Source organism: Dermochelys coriacea, chromosome 5 (assembly GCF_009764565.3).
Source record: "Dermochelys coriacea isolate rDerCor1 chromosome 5, rDerCor1.pri.v4, whole genome shotgun sequence".
Classification (NCBI taxonomy): domain Eukaryota; kingdom Metazoa; phylum Chordata; order Testudines; family Dermochelyidae; genus Dermochelys; species Dermochelys coriacea.
The window spans coordinates 61,557,492-61,581,704 of NC_050072.1; the positions used below are offsets into that span (position 1 = coordinate 61,557,492).

Genomic DNA, 24,213 nt, shown 5'->3' on the forward strand with positions numbered 1-24,213 from the left:
AGACTGCTTGGAACTCCTTGACGGTTATGTGCAACCACGCTTTGTCCCCCGAGTCTGGAGGATAACGATATGCACCCCCCAGCCGAGGTCCAAGGCATCCAACACCAACTCAATGAAGGGGGCAGGGCTGTCAAATGGAACCCCTTCAAGGACTGTTCAGCGGTTGGTCCACCACTGCAGTGAGGCAAGTATCAATCTTTGATAATTATCTTTTCATGGGGTCTCAGAACTGGGAATAGACCGCTGCCAGCCATTGTTGCAGAGGCTGCATCCAGAGCCTGGCATGGCAGACCACCTAACTGCACACTGCCAGGTGGCCCAGCAGGTGCAGGCAGACCCTGGCAGTAGTCAGAAGGAATGCGGAGACTTCCATGATGCGTTTCGTCAGCATATGGAACATTTCCAGTGGCAGGAATGCCCTGGTGCAGGTCAAGTCGAGGACCACTCCGATGAAGTCTATCCTCTGCACTGGCACTAACATCGACTTTGTCATTTACCAGGAGGCCCGGAGTGCAGCACGTAACTTGAAGCATCGCAACATCCCTTTGAACTTTAGACTTGGAGCTGCTCTTGATGAGCCAGTCATCGAGGTATGGGTAGATCTGGATACCACAGCACCTAAGGTAAGCCGCTTCCACCGACATGCACTTGGTACACACTCTCGGTACTGTCAACAGGCCAAATGGGAGGACCATAAACTGGTGGTAGTGGCGCCCCACTGTAAACCAGAGGAAGTGTCAGTGTCCTTGAAAAAAGAAAAGGAGGACTTGTGGCACCTTAGAGACTAACAAATTTATTTGAGCATAAGTTTTTGTGAGCTACAGCTGTGGAAGTATGCATCCTTCAAGTTGAGGGCGGCATACCAGTCTCCCAGATCCAGGGAGGGGATAATAGAAGCCAGAGAGATCATGTGGAACTTTAGCTTCTTTAGGTACTTGTTGAGGTCTCGCAGGTCCAGGATGGGTTTAATTCACACAGTGAAAAACCATCTTTTAAAGCAGATTTTATAATTTAAAAACATTTATTAACGTCCATTATGGTGAAACATGCAACCAAATTCAGATGTTGCACATTATGGTCATTTGTGACAAATTTTGATTGCTAGTGCCACATTGACAGGATTGAAGTTTTACAGATCAGATAATGATATCGGAACTTTATTAAGACACATTATGTTTATTAATACATGTGTACACATGCACAATAGTACCTACTCTATTCTATGTATAAGTATTCTCTCTCAAGCCAGTTAAAATTTCCACATTTTTAAAGTCTGACCACTGTGTGTGCGCGTGTGTGCGTGTCAGCATTTTTCAATGAGATTTCAGAAAGTGGCATTTTATCTCTTTTTGTTTCCCCTTTTTTATTCTTGAGTTCACTCTTCTATAATGTATACATCTCTTATATGCATGCTGATTTACATGGTTAATTCATTACAATTTCTCAGCATATGTATAGCACTACTCTCTTTAGCCTCTTTCTGTTACAGCTATCAATAGGATACCACATTTATTTTCTTTTCAGAACACTATATAAATTGTTATTGTTTATTAAATTAGGTTTCTCAGTCTTTCAGGAAGGGAAAGTTAATTGAAATGTTGTATGAATTTATTCTTTTCCTTGTAACTGATTACTTTTGAGGGTTTTTCTTTCATTTCCTATGGTTTTTCTTTTCTCATTAAAATGTTTCATCTAACATTCAGAATTACAAATGAAAAGAGTCAGAATCTGAAATTCCACTCTCTCACTGCTTCCTGAGTGAACCACAAACAAAGTCAAAATTTCCTCTTCAAATTACAAATTATGCTTTTACAAACACGTAAAACCATTTCCTTAAACCAGATATGAAGAACCATGTCTTATTTCCTGCAGGAATCTACCCGAAGGTTCCTGCAGATGACTGCATTCTCATTAACAAAAATTCTGTAACTCCAATTTCCTTTCTTCTATTCCAATTGTAAATTCCAGCTTAGTTAAGTTACAGAAAATTTCTGCTTGACACAATACTGGCAATACAAGGGTGATCTTGAGAAGCAAGTAAGTGCCACCGGGTCATCAAACCTGATCAAAATATTATTTATTTAAACAAAACAACATATACATGCCTTTGACTGCTTCACTACAGAAATAAACAATATGAAAGATAATTTTAAAAGCATTAACGTAGGTATAATGGGACATACTCTGCCCCGTCCTCTAATGTCCCAGAAACCTTAAAAAGAAAAGGAGTACTTGTGGCACCTTAGCGACTAACAAATTTATTTGAGCATAAGCTTTCATGAGCTACAGCTCACTTCATCGGATGCAGTCAGTGGAAAATACAGAGGTGAGATTTATATACACAGAGAACATGAAACAATGGGTGTTACCATACGCACTGTAACCAGAATGATCACTTAAGGTGAGCTTTTACCAGCAGGAGAGCGGGGGGGAAGAGGGGGAGTAAACCTTTTGTAGTGATAATCAAGGTGGGCCATTTCCAGCAGTTGACAAGAACGTCTGAGGAACAGTGGGGGACGAGGGGGGGGTAAACATGGGGAAATAGTTTTACTTTGTGTAATGACCCATCCACTCCCAGTCTTTATTCAAGCCTAAGTTAATTGTATCCAGTTTGCAAATTAATTCCAATTCAGCAGGCTCTCATTGGAGTCTGTTTTTGAAGTTTTTTTGTTGAAGAATTGCCACTCTTAGGTCTGTAATCGAGTGACCAGAGAGATTGAACTGTTCTCTGACTGGTTTTTGAATGTTATAATTCTTGACATCTGATTTGTGTCCATTTATTCTTTTATGTAGAGATTGTCCAGTTTGACCAATGTCAAAGCAGATGTCATGGCAGAGGGGAATTGCTGGCACATGATGGCATATATCACATTAGTAGATGCGCAGGTGAACAAGCCTCTGATAGTGTGGTTGATGTGATTAGGCCCTATGATGTCCCCTGAATAGATATGTGGACACAGTTGGTAACGGGCTTTGTTGCAAGGATAGGTTCCTGGGTTAGTGGTTGTTGGTGAGTATTTGCTTCAGGTTGGGGGGGCTGTCTGTAAGCAAGGACTGGCCTGTCTCCCAAGATCTGTGAGAGTGATGGGTCGTCCTTCAGGATAGGTTGTAGATCTTTGATGATGCGTTGGAGAGGTTTTAGTTGGGGGCTGAAGGTGATGGCTAGTGGTGTTCTGTTATTTTCTTTGTTGGGCCTGTCCTGTAGTAGGTGACTTCTGGGTACTCTTCTGGCTCCGTCAATCTGTTTCTTCACTTCAGCAGGTGGGTATTGTAGTTGTAAGAATGCTTAACAGAGATCTTGTAGGTGTTTGTCTCTGTCTGAGGGGTTGGAGCAAATGCGGTTGTATCGTAGAGTTTGGCTGTAGACAGTGGATCGTGTGGTGTGATCTGGGTGAAAGCTGGAGGCATGTAGGTAGGAATAGCGGTCAGTAGCTTTTGGTATAGGGTGGTGTTTATGTGACCATCACTTATTAGCACCGTAGTGTCCAGGAAGTGGATCTCTTGTGTGGACTGATCCAGGCTGAGGTTGATGGTGGGATGAAAATTGTTGAAATCATGGTGGAATTCCTCAAGGGCTTCTTTTCCATCAGTCCAGATGATGAAGATGTCATCAATGTAGCGCAAGTAGAGTAGGGGCATTAGGGGACGAGAGCTGAAGAAGCATTGTAAAACTATTTCCCCACATTTATTTCCCCCCCACTGTTCCTCAGACGTTCTTGTCAACTGCTGGAAATGGCCCACCTTGATTATCACTACAAAAAGGTTTTCTAACCCCCCACCCCACGCTCTCCTGCTGGTAATAGTTCATCTTCAGTGATCACTCTCCTTACAGTGTGTATGGTAACGCCCATTGTTTCATGTCTCTGTGTATATAAATCTCCCCACTGTATTTTCCACTGAATGCATCCAATGAAGTGAGCTGTAGCTCACGAAAGCTTATGCTCAAATAAATTTGTAGTCTCTAAGGTGCCACAAGTACTCCTCTTCTTTTTGCGAATACAGACTAACACAGCTGCTACTCTGAAACCAGAAACCTTACAGATTCTGTCCAATAAGTGGTAGTTTCATGTGGGTGTATTTATATCCTCATCACCAGTAGTCTCATGCAACGAAGTATTTCCAGTGTTTCTTGCCCTTTAGCCATTTCCCTTTGGCCAGGGAGGAATAAATATCTCCCTTCCTTGAGCTCTCAGAGCATACAGGGCTCAGCTAGCCCAAGTCCTCCCACATTGTTTCTTTTATACCCCTTATGATGTTTTATCCTCAGCTGATGGCTAACTGGTTCATCAGCCCTCCCAGCCTGATCAGCCAATTTACTGTATATTGCCCAAACAGCCATCTCAAGGGGAACTGATTGGTGCCTAAGTGATCAGAGTGCTAGCTCACCTGCTAGCTTCTAGCACTTTGTCACAGTGGGTCCTACTGAGAATGACTGGATTATGAACATAGTTTTCCATGTTTTTTTGGGGGGGGGGGGAACAAAAACCAAAACACACTATGCATCATAAATGAGATAATATTTTTCCCTTTTTGTTTTGCAGCCAGAAGAGGGATATGTTATTCATCAGGGGGCCAATCCAATTCCCACTGACTTTAATGGGAGCTAGATCAGGCCCCAAGAAAGCACTATGTTATTAGCAATTACCATGCCAATTATATTTACATTTACAAACAACTGTCCTTTCCTTTCACTGGAAATGAAGGAAAAACTGCATTTTAGCTTTCTTTTACAATTTCTCTTCATCATCAACTATAGCTACTAAACAAACCGTGGGAAGGATGCTTTCCACTGCTTGGAGCCCTTCCATGCCACCTGAGAGGTGCGGAGGGGCTGAATCCAGAACACAGCAGCATAGCTGAGAGGTCCTGCAGGAGAATTCTTAGCTGATGTAAAGCAGACACAGCAGTCTCTTCTACCTCTCAGCTCTGACCCAGCCTTATTTTGACTTAAGGATATGGAGGGGGTGAATTTCATTCTAAATGAACAAGCCTCACAACTCCTCTGAGACAGAGTCAGAGTTTAAGGCTAGAGGGGACCACCAGATCATCTACTATATATAGATAGACAGGCAAGCATTATTTCTTTTTACAGATAGGAAACTGGGGATAAGAGATTTAATGACTTGCCCAAGGTCGTAGCTTTAGTCACTGACACAGCCAGGAGTAGTACCAAGATTCCTGACTCTTAGGCCTGGTCTACACTGGGAGGCAAGGGGGATTGATCTAAGTTACACAACTTCAGCTATGTGAATAATGTAGCTTAAGTCGACGTACTTAGAGCTACTTACCACAGTGTCTTCACCGCCTGCGTCTCTCACTCTGGTGTAGTACCAGAGTCGACAGGAGAGCGCTCAGCGGTCGATTTATCATGTCTTCACTAGACGTGATAAATTGACCCCTGCTGCATCAGTCGCTCCGAGGGTAAGTGTAGACATGCCCTTAGCCCCATCTCCTGACCATTAGGCCATGTTCCCCCACTCCTACCCCTTTGAAATTTGCCACTTCCTGCTTTGAAACAGATTACACTTTATTAAGATTCATTAAGAACAAAAACAATTTAAAAAACAAATTCCTCCAATTCATGACTAGAAAAATACAATCAGAGCATCCTCACTACATTTCTATTTGAAAGTTCCCCCCTCAGACACAATAATCTCCATGTTACATGGATGAATGTGAACACCTGGCCAGAGTCACAGCCAAATATAAAAAGCACCTGAAGAATTTTTTTTTTTAAGGTGCAAGGATTTCCCTGGTGTTTTTTTTTTTTATTTTGTTTTGAGATTTGGGAGTTTGTTTTGTTTTTTCTGATGAGGGAGCTTCAAAAAAATTAGTGCAGAGGCCAGTGTTCCTGCTTCAAAGTGAAATGAGGATGGCAAAAATTGCTCCTTCCCATTTAGAAACGGTGAGCTTCATCTTCACAAGGCATCAAAGCTTATGGGGAAACTTCATATTGCTCCTGAGCTTGTATCTTCTGCACAGTATCTCATTATACTGCCACAGCCAAATCACTGAATCAGCCCAGCAATTTTATTGTTTGTATATTGATGTTAATGGTTTTGATTCCTGTGCAAAAGAAATTACTACTATATGTCTGTGGAGGGGAATTCAATAGCAAGGCTTATTCAAAACACTGGAGCAAAGACTACAGAAGTATCTAGTGTGCAAAGCATTTCTCCCAAGTACCTGTAAGCAACTGGGAAATACCCCCATTGTATTATGCTAATGTGAGGTGAATCTAAAAGTTTCCTTGGCAACCAGAAATGGCAAGTCCTGATTGGATGTAGTTCAAGTGTTTTGTTTGAAATCGCTCCTCACCTCAGGGAGGAGGATTATTAAGAGGTGTTTGTTCTGAGAGAGAGAGAGAGAGAGAGAGAGACTGACTCTCTCTCTCTCTCTCTCTCTCTCTCTCTCTCTCTCTCGACTATGCCAGGAATGGGATTCTGGGTAGACCTAGGTAGCCCCAGAGGCTTAGCCTAGCTTAGGTACTGAATCAGGGGACGGGAAAGAAAAACAGCTAGCTAGATCAAAGAAGGTGGGTGAAGGAAGTGAAAGGATGTCAGAGATTAAGTTAGCAAGTATCTTTAACAGGCTAATTGATGAAAGGAGCCATTAGCTGAAGAATTAGAGTTACAGGGGTAACTGTGCCCACAAAGCCAAAGTGAAGCAAGAAGCTGAATTTATTGCTGACTGGTGGTCATTATTAATATTTTCTTTGTATACATAGCCTTTATGACTCTCACCAAGGTATTACTAATGTTTATCATTTGTATTAAAGCAATGGCTCGAGGCCCCTTTCAGGATTCAACTACCATTATGCTAAGCACTCTACATGCAGACTAACAAGATAGTTCCTGCTCCAAAGGATTTAAAATCTACACAATCTAACCTTAGTGGCTATTATTCAGCAAGATTTTCTGTATGTGTTCATGTCTTTCCAAGTTCATGATTTTCCACCTATGCACCATAAAATTATATGACCAAATCCACTCTGGGTTATCATTCCAAAGTTGTTTTTGATTCTCACACAAGTTATGGAAAGAAACAAAAGAATGAAGCTATGGAATTTTAATATAAAAACAGAATGATTTGTTTGGAATTATTTTTAGGAAGCAATATATTTTAATTTTATTTACACATTTAGTTTGCCTTATTGCTACTATGAACATTTTTTAAAATGATAAATCATTTCTAAGCCATGATTTAATGGTTTAAAGAGAAAGAAATTTAAATCTATGAAATGACAGTGATGACTTATTATTGCAAATTATAGTTTTTACAGGTACAGGTAATTTAGCATATCAAATCACAATTCTAATTTCCTTCTACAGAGTAAAAGCAAGAAAGATTGTACTTGAGAGAAGAAGGGGCAGAAGGAAACCAAAAGACCCATACATATATAAATAGGACTTCTGATTTTAGGATTTCTGATACACTGATAAAACACCCCCAACACACACAAAAAATGGCTACTTGTATCTAAGGACTTATCTACACAGAGTAATGTGGACTACGGGACTGTAATTTCTAAAGTGCATTAACATGTTGTACATTAATTAGGCCACGTAGACCCCGCTGGTGTGTACTAACGGTTCCCTAATGCGCTTCACTGTAGTGCTGATCCAAACAGTATGTTAAAGCACACTAGTATGTTAAAGCACAATAAAGCACATTACAAAGAGATTACTCTAATACAAACTAAATAAGTAATGCATATATTATAGTACATAGAAAGAGAAAGCAACTTCCAATTTTTAGACAGCTACATAAACCTCAAAAATTGCTAAAAATTTTGCTAAAACTTCATTTTGGGGAGTAAACACTGAAAAATAGAAGCCATACTTAAGTCATTGAAAGTATTAATAAAAAGTAACCTGCCTACTATAGCCTATACTTTATAAACATGTGGGGTCTACAGGTATTATCCTCTGAAGCACAGTTGTCTTTCTGGGCTTTTGTTAGGATATACTTCTGGATATCATCATCAACCTAGGCACATAATGCCTAGAAGAAATGTATAAAGTATCCATGGTATTGGCATCTCTAAAAGGAAAGAATGACACTAAGAATGTCACGGTAGAGGAGGTGAGTTTGAATGGCATGTGTCCTTGAGTATGCTCAACAATGAATGAGGAAAAGAGGGCAAAGAAGGATATTACAAGAATATAATTGTAACAATCTTTCCCCCTGTTTAGTTTCATCCTTGAGAAAAATACACTACCTTTGATTCCCTGGCAACCATTACAAACCTCTTTCTTGTAAATGGCCTCTTGACATTTATCCAAACCTCATCTAAGGCAGGACCTATAATTTAGGCACACATGATGGAAGAGACAGAGATATCAGAAGTACATGAGGACTTTGATTTTCAGCAGACTAAAGTTCTAAAGATGGTAAGCTTTTATATTTCAAGATTCTCTTTTGAAAGTGGTTACATTACATTCTCTAGGTATTTTTCAGCTAGGAATCATGAAGACTCATCTCTTCAACCTTCTTTCACCTTGCTGTGAAATTGACAAGAAGTATGGAAACACACAGTCTTTGGAATGGGGAAATGGGTAAAAAAGAAAAAAATATGAGAATCTGTCAAATTTCCAATCACTGACACCAATTTTTGGAGTGCATTTTGATTTAAAAATAATAGCCAATTGCTCTTAAATGGAAGCCTATGTGGATTGTAAATTGGACTAGTTGATGGACTCATGAGATCATTTTAATGTATGGTAAATCTAATTTCTAGTGAGCATTTTGTAGGCTTTTAAACAAAATAGATGCATTTTATGTCAGACATTATTTAAAATATGTGCCATATCATGATCTGTGCTCCTTGAGTATCCAGAATCTGGAGGTTCCTCAATATTTCATTCCTTCTAACGCCAAACCTATAAAAGCCTCTTTATGGAGCTGTGTGGGGTCCTGGATCTGAACATGGAGAGAAATATGGTCAAAAGGACTGTCCTGTGGTTGGCCCTAGATATTTAGCCATTTTTTCCTCTGAAAATTTGTTCAATTTTTTTTACTAAGAAAAAAGACAAACTTTAATTGCGAGGAAGATTCCCCTTTCACTTTTGAAAACTGGTACTATAATTTGTTTTTCTCCAATCATTCAATATCTTCTCAGTTATCCATGACTTTCCAAAAGAAAATGTCAGTAGTACAGCAAGATTTTTAGATAATGCCATTAATAACCTAAAAGGTATGTCATTCCTAATCATCTTATTTACATATTTGTCCAAATTTTCCCTTACCTAATCTTTAATAACAAGTCTTCCTTTCTTTTTGCTTACAATTCCACATGGTTTGCATTAAAAACTTTATTTTAAAAGGGTGCCATGACAGGTTGGACCTGCCTTCTCGGATCCCACCTGATGTACTGGGATTTCACTGAGCCTACCTGCTCCACTAGCCTCAGCTCCCTCCCCCTGTTTTGCTGAATGAGGCTCTCCAGCCTCTGGCAGCGCACGCACACACACACACACACACACACACACGTGCAGCTCCCCTCTGGAAGGTAAACCCCAAATAAAATGGTCTTGCGCTGCAATGAAATCTATACAAATTAAGCTCATAAATTCACCCACTTCCTCAATGTGGAGGAAGATATGCACAACTTTTTGCCCCCCGCCCCCCACTTAGAAATTGCACAAACTGAGTTTAATAAAAAAAACAAGTTAACAACTATAAAAGGCAGATTAAGTGATTATAAGGGATAACAAACAGAACAAGGCAGATTACTAAGCAAATAAAACAAAACATGCATACTAAGCTTAAGATCTTAAAGAGACTGATTTCAAGAATCAGAGGGTAGCCGTTTTAGTCTGTATCCACAAAAAACAATGAGTCCGGTGGCACCTTAAAGACTAACAGATTTATTTGGGCATAAGCATTCACGGATAAAAAACCCACTTCTTCAGATGTATGGAGTGAAAATTACAGGTGCAGGCATAAATATATTGGCACACAAAGAGAAAGGAGTTACATTACAAGTGGAGAACCAGTAGATAACAAGGCCAGTTCAGTCAGGGTGGATGTGGTCCACTCCCAATAATTGAGGAGGGGGTGTCAATACCAATTGCTTTTGTAGTGAGCCAGCCACTCCCAGTCCTTATTCAAGCCCAAATTAATGGTGTTAAGTTTGCAAGTGAATTGTAGCTCTGCAGTCTCTCTTTGAAATCTGTTTTTGAATTTTTTTGTTGAAGGATGGCTACTTTTAAATCTGTTATTGAATGTCCAGGGAGATTGAAGTGTTCTCCTACTGGCTCTTGTATGTTACCATTCCAGATGTCTGATTTGTGTTCATTTATTCTTTTACGTAGAGACTGTACAGTTTGGCCAATGTACAAGGCAGAGGGGCATTGCTGGCACATGATGGTATATATCACATTAGTAGATGTGCATGTGAATGAGCCCCTGATGGGGTGGCTGATGTGGTTGGGTCCTATAATGGTGTTGCTAGAGTAGATATGGGGACAGAGTAGGCAATGGGGTTTGCTACAGGGATTGGTTCCTGGGTTAGCGTTTCTGTGGTATGGTGTGTAGCTGCTGGTGAGTATTTGCTTCTGGTTGGGGGGCTGACTGTAAGCGAGGACTAGCCTGCCTCTCAAGGTCTGTGGGAGTGAGGGATCGTTTTCCAGGATAGGTTGTAGATCGTTGATGTGCTGGAGAAGTTTTAGCTGGGGGCCATACGTGATGGCTAGTGGTGTTTCCTTGTTGGGCCTGTCCTGTAGGAGGTGACTTCTGGGTACCCGTCTCTGTCGATCTGTTTTCTCACTTCCTCAGGTGGGTATTGTAGTTTTAAGAATGCTTGATAAAGATCTTGTAGATCTTTGTCTCTGTCTGAGGGATTGGAGCAAATGCGGTTGTATCTTAGGGCTTGGCTGTAGACAACAGATCGTGTGATGTGTTCTGGATGGAAGCCAGAGACATGTAGGTAAGTATAGCAGTCAGTAGGCTTCTGGTATGGGGTGGTGTTTATGTGACTATCACTTATTTGAACTGTAGTGTCCAGGAAGTGGATCTCATGTGGACTGATCCAGGCTGAGGTTGATGGTGGGGTGGAAATTGTTGAAATCCAGGTGGAGTTCTTCAAGGGCCTCCTTCCCATAGGTCCAGATGATGAAGATGTCATCAATGTAGCGCAAGTATTAGGGGACATTAGTATTAGGCATTAGGGGACAAGAGCTGAGGAAGCGTTGTTCTAAGTCAGCCGTAAAAATGTTGGCATACTGTGGGACCATGCAGGTACCAATAGCAATTCCACTAACTTGAAGGTGCAAGTTGTCCCCAAATCTGAAATGGTTGTGGGTGAGGACAAAAAATCACAAAGCTCAGCCACTAGGTGTGGTTGTGGCCTCACCAGGGATACTGTTCCTGACAGCTTGTAATCCATCTTTGTGTGGAATATTGGTGTAAAGAGCTTCTACGTCCATGGTTGCCAGGATGGTGTTTTCAGGAAGATCACCAATGCATTGTAGTTTCCTCAGGAAGTCGGTGGTGTCTCGAAGATAGCTAGGAGTGCTGGTAGTGTAGGGTCTGAGGAGAAAGTCCAAATAACTGGATAATCCTGCTGTAAGAGTCCCAATGCCTGAGATGATTGGGCGTCTAGGATTTCCAGATTTATGGATCTTGGGTAGCAGATAGAATACTCCTGGTCGGGGCTCTAGGTTTCAAGAAGTAATTTCTCACTCTAAATGTTGTTTTAGGCAAGTTGCAGAGATTCTGTAGCTTAGAGTTCCAGTTATTTCTCTCTACAGACTAGACTCCTGTCTTAGTCTGGACTCAGTCCTTGCCTTTCCCACTTCTCAGTTCCTTTGTCTCTTCAGGTACTTTCAGCAGTCTTTCTTCTTGGGCAGGAAGGCAAAGGAGAAGAGTCCTGTTTGCCTTACTCCCCAGCCTTAAATAAGATTTACATAAGGTAGGAATCTTTTGTTTCCCAGTCTTGACCTCCCCTTCCTTTTAGTGGAAAATTATTAGAAGTCCAAGTTGATGTTTAGTACAGGTGACAGGACCACCTGACCTAGCAGTGTCACAGCTAGGGGACGCCTTTCAGGAAGGAGAGATTAGTATCTTCATGTTCTTGTTGTTTCTTCCTAATGGCCCATCAAAGCTGATGGCCTGTTGTCTGGTGGGTGTCTGCCAAAATACACACTCAGTTGTAATTGTTACATAGTCAATATTCCTAACTTCAAATACAGAAATGATGCATGCATACAAATTGAATAATCATATTCAGTAAATCATATTCTTTCCGACGATACCTTACAAGACTCACCTTGCATAAAATATATCTCAGTTATGCCATATCCATATCATAAGCATATTTCCATAAAGAATATGGGGTATAACATCACAGGTGCTCAGTACCAGCTATTTTAAACTAATTTTATGCCTTTCCTCATGTATTACTGGACCTAATTTACCATTTTTACTGTCCCCTACATTTTAATCATGGCATGATTTTAGTAACCAAAATTTCATAAATCACTAATGTTAGAGATTAAGGGCTAGATCCTTGGCCACAGCCAAGATACACTCAAGTCAGCTGAAGCTGGCCAGATAGAAGGAGGTCTGCCCATAGTTTAAGTTACTGACTGAGGTCACGAAGAAATTGATAGGACAGTTCTAAGGGTTGTCCTTAAGCTCAGAGGATGATAGGACAACTGCTCCAACATGCCATCTTGACCTTTAGGAGTCAAAGATTTTAAGAGCTTGGGGTTTCTGCTGGTCTCGGTTAGGTAGGCAAGACACGTAATCCTGCAAGATGATGTCTTCTGAAAAATGGACTTACAAATAATTAATTTACCCATTTTAGGTCTGAAGATATAAAAAATTAAGAATTAGTAGTAGTAGTAGTAGTAGTATTTGCCTGAGACTCTGCATGCTCATAATGGTCTATTGAGTAAATTCCTAATTAGGGCCTTTCAAAAAGGACTTTAAACCTTCTTGAAAATGATAGTTTTTACTGAGGAATTGCAGTACCTCTCCTTAATTCACAGATTATTGATCATCTCAATGCAGCTGCCACTCGTACGATCTGAGTCTATGTTCTAAAAATCCTTATGAAATGTCATTGGGGGGAAAAGCCTCACTTCAGAACAGTTAAAGGAAATAATTCCATATTTATGGACTAAACCTGCAAAATTCAGAAAAATATAACAGTTTTCAAGATGAGCAACATACTTTGTTCTAAAAACAAACATATTTCTTTTCTTCCCCTCCTCCTTCTTCTATAAAATAAAAACAGTATAACAAGTATTTTCAAAATTTTATTTAAAGGAACTACATTTTTGGGCTAAGATCCTATGTGCTATATTTCAGTTCAGGGCAAATTTTCATAGCTGAGTTATTAGATTTAGAAAACTCTTGTTTTTACTAGAAGTGATCACCCAATAAAGCTATTACTATGCAAACCACGCCACTATCAAAATGCATGGGTTTATGTTAAACTTGGAAAAATAACTGACTGAGCTATTTCCCTATCTCCTCATATGCTGTATGTTGATCTAAAGTATACCAATGTGATTTGTTTACTGAGAAGGGACAGCACAACAGTGCTGGAACTCCACAGAATCAACTCCACAACATTTTTATGTCAATATATATATTAGACTATCCCAAAAATTTAAATAATACAGCCACAAACCAAAAGAGGAAATGTCCCCTGGGACTGCCATCTCTCTTCTCATACTGTTACCATTATTTAAAGTTTTAATCAAGAAATATTTCAAGGTCAACAAAGAACATGCCTGCATTTAATTTCAAGTGACAGCTAATATGGTGCACTAAAGGTGAAACAGAATACATGTGGTAGTCACATATAGCAAAGTTAAAAGGGTTAGAACATTCATAAGACATCCTAAGTCTAAAACACTTAAAAAGCATATTTGCTGAACAACTAATGTTAAATTTTAATTGGTTGCAAGGCTTCAATATTCTCTAATAATCTGAAAGTCAATACTGATGCAGTTTTGACTTTCAGATTATTAGAGAAAAAGATGAATCGTTTTTAGATAGAGTAACATCAGCTTCCAAGTAGACTTTTTCTCATAACTTCATGTTACTTAGAGGCCATGAAATATCTGTTAAAAGTTACTTTTATATAAATGGATTACGTAAATTGTTTTTTCAAACTCATTAGCCTTTAGAACAACAATAGTTCATTAGTATAAAATATTCCTCTCCCCATCCCAGACTTTATTACCTAATGACTTGAACAAACTAAAAAAGAAAAGGGGTGAAATAAATATTTAACAACCATTTTACAATTTCTTTAACAACCATTTTACTGATGTTGTTTTTAAAAAGTATGAAAATAATCCAGTTGCATTCTTTAGCTTGATTACTTACAAATAACTTATCTGTAAATCAAATAAATCTGTCAGTTGTGCAAGTTCAATTTTCCATGTGCTATCTAGAGATAAGCAGGTCTGTAATATTAGATTTCCACTGACATAATTGTGCATGAATTCTGATCTGATTTGGTATTACATGGTGCAAAAGGTGACACATTTTCTCTAATATAGCCCATTCAAAAAGGAAAGAAATTGCCAATGTATGAAATCTGAGGTGTCTGATTCAAAGACTGGGAGACTTTGAGGTCAACTCAATGGACAAGTAACTTGTTCGACTACCCCAGGCAATAAAAGCGGTGACAAGCAAACCTAATACCCATGGTAGTTACTCAGTTAGAAAATCAATAAAAACATTACATTATCAGACTGCCCCAGCTGCATGTTAGCCTATCATATTACCTTGTCTGTTCCCAAAATGCTCAAACATGCATTTACTGATCGTTCAGATAACAGATACCACCCCAATGCATGTGTTACACCTAGTATTTAATAAAAGAGTGCTGTAAGGAAATTAGTGAGCATTTATATGTGTTTCCATATACTGTAACATGATGAATTCTAAAGTTAAAGTTATATATATATATATATATATATATATATATATATATATAGAGGTAGATCAGGGAAATGGATGTCTGTTGTGCACAACTATGGCACCATTATTCTTTAAAGAATTTAGCCTTCAGTTTCATTGGTTTTGACTGTGAATACTAGGGAACTAGCATGTTAAAAATGTTTTGTGTGTATCAGATGTTAAATGGCACCAAACTGACAAACAGAAAATCCATAAAAAATTAGCAGTTAAGAACCATATCATCCCCTTTGCCACTGGAGACTGGGCTTCATGGAGTAGGAGAGGGATGGGCCTGCGATTTGGCTGTTCTTGGCAGCACTGTACCCCCTGCAACTCTGCGCTTTAACATGCTTCTCCCCTCCCTTATGTGGAACATACATACCAGGGGGTGAAAGCTGGTTATGTGGGGGCAGTGGCTATTGAAACCAACCCTGGAAACATGGCTTCTGAAGGAGGCACAAGATCTCCAGACATCACAGGTGATGGGTCTGTAGAGGCTGTAGCTTCTGCTGAGGTGGCTACAGCAAACTACACTTCCTCCTTTGTGAGGAAAACTATAAATGCAGTCTCATGCAGTTTTCTAGGCACTGCACTCTGTAGGAGATGGTAGGGCTCTTACAGATACATATATATCCATACAATGAAAAGGAAGTAGTCTAGAGCTGATTATATGTGCTATTTATTTAGGAACTCCATTCACGACAAATTTGCTTCTCTGCCTGCTAACCCATGAAGCTCAGCAGCTCCTGAGGCTGCTCTCTATTGCACGGAGTTCTGTCCTCATGGAGACAACTGACGATGCTAAATTTGTCTTTCCAAACCACATTAGTCTCTAGGTCATTTTGCACTTATGTTATTTTGTTTTATTTTGTCAGGATTGTATCTTGTTTAGCTGATCTATCCAACTATTTCTTTGCATGTAAAACAGCTAACAACAGCTATTAGCATTATGTAAATAATAAACAATTTTATCCTGATACTGCAGAGTCCAAACAACATATAAAACATATACAAATTGTTAGCACAAAATACAATTTGCACAATATTTGTTCACATTCTCATATATCTTATTAACGGTTGTTTCATAAAACACAGCAACATTTGATCAGCTGTGCTACCAAGTTTTGTAGTTAGGATTGCAGCTTTTTGTTACACGCCTCTCAATGAAAGAAAAGCACATCACAGATTCACAAGCTAGATTTTAACTTATGATATGCCATAACCCTTATTGGCATGCCTCACCTGAAATACTGGAGCGTGACATGTCTTCCATTTCACAGAGAACCATGCTGCTGGGATATGCCAGTATTTGCTCCACTCCATGTGAGTTGCAGGCTTCTCTCCCACTTATCTTAATACTGTGTCCATAAAGCACTCAGCCATAGGCTAGCATGTTCCCAGAATGCCTATTTAGACAAGCCTTGAGGTCTAATACTCACTGCTCTTTTCTTCTCAGTGAAATATTTCCTGGGGCTGGGTACAGCAGGTCAGTGGGTCTCCCGCCCCAAAGACATGTTAAACACTCCCATCATAGTCCCCCAAAGTTGTGCCTCAGTTTTATAATGTCTCTGATTTTTCATAGAATTAGATAAAAAGGTTATTTTACGCTCTGGGCCTGTATTTGAAAAATCACTTTTTTCTGGGTGCTCAGCTCAGAAGATTCCATCCAAGTTGGATATATTAGGCTGAATCCACCACTGTGCCCAATAAGCTCTGGGAAAGGCTAAGGTGGGGAACCATAAAAGAGCTTAAGTAGAGATTTAGATGTCTGTCTAACTTTATGTCTAAATGTTCAAACTTTGGTGTTTGTGTGACTTGCCTGCAGCTACACAGGTGGTATGCGGCAGGATCTGGAATAGAACCCAGATCTCCAGGCTCTTATTCCTGTGCTTCAACCTATACAAAGTCTCAAAAGTTTCTATGAGAGTCAGAAATGGCTCTTCCCATTGGTTTCTAAAATGCCATAATGAATGAATGCCCTCTTTATAATTTAGGAGTCAAACAATCATTAGGCCTACATTCACATTAAGGTCCCAAGGATGAGGCAAATAATGAGGCAAATAAATATTTCCTTTTTCTTGAGTCACAAAAGGGGTACTAGAGACATATCACTTATACTCCTTTCCCTGAGTAGTTAGTTAAAAAATAAATCCTTCCCTAGACAAAAAAGAATTTAAATCTGCTTAGTTACCACAGGAAACAATATTAAAAATAAAAAATTTGCAGGGGTAAAATTGTGTCACATTTTGTAACAGCTAACATAATTTAGAGATGGTCTTCATTTGATGTAATAGTTTATTGAATTATATTTGGATTACTTAATAAATGAAGAATATTACCTATATTGTATTAGTCACAGGTGAAAAAAAGCTACATATATGGATGAGTGTAATCCATTCAATAGTTTATTGACCCAAAGTCCCCCAGAGACTATCACAAATACACATGATATCCCTGAATGTTAAACTTTGCATATGGATCTGAGTTATCCATATGTAGTCAGCGGGCCACCTTCTGATCAATTCTACTGGTGTAACTCCAGAGTCACCCATGACTTCAACAGAGTTACTCCAGAATTATACCGGTATAACTGAGTAACTCAGAATCTGGCTCCCTAGTGACTAACTATCTGAGGCGCCTTTTCTCAGTTGTGATTCCCACAAAGAATATATTGTGTTTGTGAAATATGTCCCAGATTCACTAATATTGGAGGGGGCACCAATACCAGACAGAAGCATGGGTGAGATTTGCCTTTTTGGGAGGTGCTAATGCAAAGCTCCACATGCCTCGCGGTAGTTCTGGGGACCAGGGAGAGAAAGGACACATGGAGTGAGGTGCCAGGGAGGCAAGCTCCAGGATTATGGTTCAGTGTGGATGCAGTGGCCACAAAACCCCTGCACAGGGGCTGGGGAAGGACATCAGCAGCTATTTCAGCCTATAGGCTGAAGCAGCAGAGGCAAAGGGACCCTGTTTTTGCCATCATCCCTTCCCCTATGTAGGAAAAACTATATAAAGCCCATTTACTCGCCCAATTTATGGTGATTTTTTAAATATCACCCTAAATGAGTAATTGGCATACAGCGAAAAAAAGTTTCTCTTTTATTCTAACCACATACTTATTTCAGATTATTCGATCACAAATAAGTGTGTGTGTGTCCTAACTAACTTTTCAGAGGACAGAAATATCACATACAGCTACAATTTTGGTTAAAGGCTGAAACACTCAATATGCTCAAATGCATATATTGTTTCTTGTTTAGGTGGTATACATATACAGAATCTAAGATCAGAATGAAACCATAAGTGTGTCTGAAGATTTTTCCATTCAATTTTTTTTTAAATTCCCTTTCCATCTCCTCCTCTTTTTTTTAAACCTGTTTTCCTACAGAGCATTTATTTTATAGAAAGTAACTGCCATTTTGACAGATTAGAATCTTTTTCCTTTTATATCATATCACAGTTATCCATCCCCCCCCCCGATGTACTCAGGATGCACAGACATGCTTCTGAGGCAGGTTACAAACATGTTTGGGCTTGAAAACAACGTTGGTATCTCTAGGCAGCTATGATTAAAAGCTTAAAAATATATTTTAACCCAAGTATATTTCATTATAATAGCATCAAGTTATCTTCATACATGATAACATTGACTTAGAACTACACAGATTTTTCCAAACGAAGTACAAATGGTTAGAGAAAGAAGCTGAAGTGCAAGTGACCTGATTTTTAATAGAGCCTTTTAACTAATACAGTTAAAATCCAGAGTTCACAGGTTTTTTCCTCTTACAAATCTGAACTATTACTGCTATTTGGGGGTGTGAGCTGCAAAGTGCTCAATGCCTCCTGCAAAATGCTGAGCTAGATGCTCATCAGCTCACCCATCAGCCCCTGCGACTGCCTGGACCTTGTTAAAAGCATAAGAAGCTATATGAAAAGCATGCCTAAAAACTTCTTAAGGTACAGAAAGAAATCTTAACTTCATTACTTAGATGACTAGATTTTGCATGTTAACCACTTTATTATTATTACATAACACTGTAAGAAGCCATTTTATGGTTTGTTGATAACTTGACTCCAAGTAATTTAACTAACTCTTATTTGCTAAGATACTGTATTAACCACCAAGTCAGAGTTTGGAATAGGGTAAAAAAAAAATCAGATCAAATTGTAAATTTGTGGTTGGCACAGGTTTATTGAAAAGTACAGAACATATGGAACACAGAATGTAGTGTTATCTTTTTGAAACGCGAGTATTAAATTTATGACAAACGTCTGAACCAAACAGCAAACTGCAACAGCATTTCAGTTCTTAAAAGCATATTAGTAAGTAATACTATTAAGAAAGCAGTGTCCCACAGTTGAACAGTAAATTGTAGCTGATAACAACGGTAAGCATACTTGCCATTTTTAAGTATTAATCATATTTCAATTGAAAAGAAATGTTAATGTCATCCAGTTAAAAGAGTGTTAGGCATCACACGACCTTAAATTTTTAATCTTGCCTGTCTGATTATTTGCACTGCAAGGTGATATAAAAATGTAAAATGGTAAATCTGGAACAAAACCAAAATAAGGTTTGAGGAAACAAGCAACAACCTAATTACAACTCTACCTTTGCCAATCTTAATTAAACTCCACACAGGTACTAAAGGTAATTATTAATAAAAATATTTTACAAACTATTATTTTAGCTAATTATAAACATTTGGATAATTATCAGTCTCAATTTATCACTTGTGCGATTCTGCAATTTATATAGGGATGTCAAAAACAGCACTCCACCACACATCCAATAACCTATTTTAGTGTGTGCCCACACGGACCTCATCAAGTAGCCAATGAGTTGTTCTTTCATTGTGAGTAAGTGACTAATATCTATACTGGCTCTAAAGAAAGACACTTTTCATAATCGCACAACAATCTGCTAAATGAAAACATATGGATAGGCTTAGGCAAAGCCTGCCAGGGGTCTTTATTGAATGGAAAACAGGTGCTTTATTTTTGTGCCATGTAATACCCCATTTACCCCCAAGTCCAAAGGTTACAGGACTAATAGCTGCCTTGTGGTAATCAGGGAAAGCAAAGACAGTGGCCATGGTTAAACATCTGGGACATATTTTGCATACTTGCAACATATGCTTCAGGTTCAATTAAAGTGAGGCTTTGGCACATTTATTAATCTTTTTACTTTTATCCTATAAGAGGACCCATTGACCTGACTTTACTATTATACCACATGAGAAAACAGAAGTAATGACAACTGGAGGTCAGTACCTGCCAGTACTGCAAAATGTGCATTTGTTTTCTCACCAAATTTCATTATGCACAAAACTTTAAGATTAGGAATCTATGAATTTAAAAAAGGAGTATAACACTGTGCTCCTTCAATTCAGACACACCAATATTAAAAATCTTCATCATCATCTTCATCTGCAAACAGTACATGATACAACTTAAAGGAGGAAACTGGCAAAAAAAAGGAGCTTTGTTATCTGTTTTACAGTTTAGTGTCTGAAATAAAATGTCCATTCTAAGAATAACTGTGTACACTGTACAGTATAAGCATTTTTTAAAATAAAAAATATGTCATTTTCTTTTCCATTCAAAATGTGATTTTCATGATAGCATATTACAAGAGCTCAAATAAAACTTACATATTAATGAAACAGGACTTTGAATTTATAGATATCAACCTACATGCCTTTCATATAAGAAACACACTGCTCTTAGGTATTAAATAAAGACTACCACTGAATTCACACAGTAATTTAAGCACTCACCTTCAGTCAACGTTGGTAACTATATCTTTAAGTGTGTAGAACCCTGGTGTCAGTTTCAGACAGCTAAACACTAGATTACAATTGATACAGCTCCAGAGATTTGGTGTTATTTCTAACCTGGTATGTTCTGTTTGGCATCTACTTTAGTTAGACTGTAAAAGGCTTTTTAAAAAGGGATATCGCTTGTTTAATAACTCAACTGCCCCCTGACCCCCCAACTAAATGGTAAATAGACTGACTAACTACAATTATTAAATTACTGTACTTTGTGAACCAATCAGAGTTATTAACATTGCCAGGAATATGTATACTGTACTACTGGGATGAAGCTCTTATAGTTGCTTTAATAATAAAGCAGCAACAAGCAGGGGAAAATGGCCACAAATGGATGGCAGATCAGTGTTTATCAGAAGAGAAGTGATGATTCAGAGCTTGCATGTTGAGTTAAAATACAAGCTCTCTACATCTACATGATTGACCTTTGCAATAAATCATGTATTTTATTGCCAGAAGTGTATGCTCATATCATTTAGTGCTAAAAACTAGCACGTACATGTTTTGTAAAAAGGAGATTGTTATTACGTTTGATTATTCCAAAATGATGTAGCTAATGATTTAAATTATGTACAGAAGAATTTCACATATCTTTCTGTCAATTCTAAAATATTTGAACTAACAATAGAATGAGGGAAATACTCTTTTTTTATCCTCTCTCAAATCTTGGGTTAGCTAACAGAAAAATAATCATTCAGGGGATTAACTAATCACAGTGAATTTTCTGACATTTCAAATATTTGCTGCCAGCATATGAATTCTTACAGTGGTATATAACTATATATCTCTACTAGAAACAAAGGTCAAGGGAATAAATTAAGATACTGTTTTTCTCTCCTCTTAAAAAAAAAAAGAATTCATTGCTTTACTACAACAGAACTAGGGAGAACATTTATGAAGGTCAAAATTGTCTGTATTTAATTCAAAACTGTTTTAAAATAATCTGTATTTTTCCTCTTTCATGTTTCATTTTTTGGTATGCAAATCCCACAGACAACAACAAGGCTGTTTTCACTGCACTTGTCTCTCCATCAAAGCTGTCCTGCCAACACTATCCATGGCTTCGGTGGTGCAAGGTCATTTTAATTTCCTCCCTCTGGTTTTTCCATCTCCCCAGGGGACAACCAATCCAACCAACCCATAGCTTGGCTCAATAAGATGTGGAAACGAGCTGTTATTTACTGTGGTTGCAATCCTCAACCCAACCAGCAGCCAGGAATTGAACCACATATTCTCAAAAGCTGAAAGATCCACAAAAAAGTCTCCTACCTTGCTGGGCCACAATGCCAGCTCCAAATGAAGTAGACATCTATGAGAATTGTGATTATTTAAATGTCATACAGAGTGCAGAACATATCAGCCATTCTTCCACCAAGTAATTCACTGAAAATTACAGGTGGCAATATCCGATTTTCAACCCATGTGGAGTTACTATTTTTACACCATTTTTTCCCCTAAAGTACAGCCCTATTTGTAATACCCAAGACAGGACAAATGTTTGTCCTTCAGAAACAGTTGTCACTGCAGTTATCTTCACAAGAGCTATCAAGTTCCAGACAAGCTGAATTATTTTTGTTCCTGGCAGAAAAATATTTGACACAGCTCTGGACAAAACAAAACAAAAAAAAAGGGGGATTTATAGTCCTCTATCCCTTCCTACAACATACAATATCATTGTTAGGATGATAAACAGCTCTGTCCAATTTTCTGGAATAAAACACTTCAACTCCTTTTTTAACTGTCTGTAAAAACAGTGTCATGTCTAAATTCTCCCATCCCAAGGTACCCAAGTGCTAGGAAAGATAATTACCTTGTCATCTCTTTCATCCTCTTCTTCCTCGTCCTCTAGCATGTCCTCCACTACCTACAGACAGAAACAGAAGTAGTTGTCATGATTTAAAAAGGAAGAGTTTTGTTCTGTCAATAATAAACCTTTTGTAGATGAAAACTTTATTAACATTTGAAATAAATGCACAGCAGGAAATGTACAACTAGAAAAACATTGGATCTAGAGATTCAGATTTAAGAAAGTGTTGTAACTTTAATTGACCTACATCAGGGAATAAGACACTGAAAACCTCTACCTTTATAAAATGCTGTCTTGACAATTTAAGTATTTAAAAAGGTAATTCAAAATTCACTCCAGTATATTTTTAACTAAGGAATCCTTTTTATCAGCTCTAGTGGTGGCTATGAAATACAGTACAAGTGCTTACTTTGGATTTACAGCTAACCTGAGAAATATATAGCATTTTGAACTTAATTTACATTGTTCATCAGGAGGACTAGGAAGCTTTCAATCCCAAGAATAAATTCATGCTAGCTTGCTTCTTTATGGTAATAGCCCACAGCAGTGACCCAGGGTGCATGCTGTATCATCATCAGCACAGTGTTTCCTAATAGTGATTTTGTACTATTAGTATATCTAATATACTGCACATGCATCTCTCTCCCTCTCATTATGTGCAACTGTACCACATGTCCATTTAAATAGATAGTAGACCGGTAGATTGATATGTGAGAGAAAGAGACAATACCTACCACTTAAGGTTTTATGTGTTCAAGGCACTGTACTCACATTAATAATTAATCTTATTGTATCGTTGTGAGATAAGTAATAATTATACCCATTTTACACACCAAGAGAGGGAGTGACTTTCCCGAGGCACTTGGAGAGTTAATGGCAGAACCAGACTTAGAACTCAGAAATTCCTCCCTAATAACCCCATGATCAAGCATTCAAACTATGGACCAAATTCTCGGCTGATGTAAATGGAAATAGAGTTGAACCCCTTTATACCAAAAGATAAATTATCTCTATAGTTCTACATATACAAAAGTCAAGACAGAGCTGTAGATACAAAAGGGGAAAATTCTGGTCTATTTTACAGTGAGTTATAAACTAAAATCATAGGATACACCATTAGAGAAGACAAAGTTAAACCATAATTCTACATTACAAATTAGAATGACAAAAGAGGATGTCACATTAGAAACTTATTTAAGGAACATATTGGTTGCTATACAGGAGAACACAGAGACTCCCATCAACCCTAAAGAAAACTACATATGTTCGCTCGCCAGAGTTTCAGTTGCTACAGTATATTGAAGCAAGATTGCAATTTTGGTCTGTGGTACTGCAGAGATGCAAAGCAGCCTCTAACACAGACTAAAAGCTAACCCTTAATTTGTATGTCAAGTATATAAAGCATATTAAAACCAGAAAGTGATGTAAACTGTTGCCCAAAACATAAAATTTACAAGAGGATTCTATATTTTTTTGTCAATAAATTACCACTAAAATAATAATTTAGAGACAAATAAGTAAGTTCCTGCCCTAAGAATTTAATAATGTAAAGACCAGATTGTGACCATATCCTGCATGGGTATAGAAGGTGAAGAGAAGGGACAAGAAGCCTTCTACCCTTTCAGCTCCCCATGCAGGGGCAGAACA

General features: G+C 38.4%; 1 protein-coding gene across 6 annotated transcripts in view; it reads right to left on the reverse strand.

Annotated features, from left to right (window-relative positions):
* MCTP1 (multiple C2 and transmembrane domain containing 1) overlaps nucleotides 1-24,213 on the reverse strand; it is a 456,544-nt gene that overhangs the window by 46,875 nt on the left and 385,456 nt on the right. For 5 of the 6 annotated variants that reach the window (XM_038403494.2, XM_043514593.1, XM_043514596.1 and 2 more), the window contains one exon: nucleotides 22,570-22,623. In XM_038403494.2, coding sequence (XP_038259422.1) covers nucleotides 22,570-22,623 — 54 coding nt within the window. Of the gene's footprint in view, nucleotides 1-19,103; nucleotides 20,392-22,569; nucleotides 22,624-24,213 lie in introns of those variants that run through there. The other variant, XM_043514594.1, reaches the window with a different exon arrangement.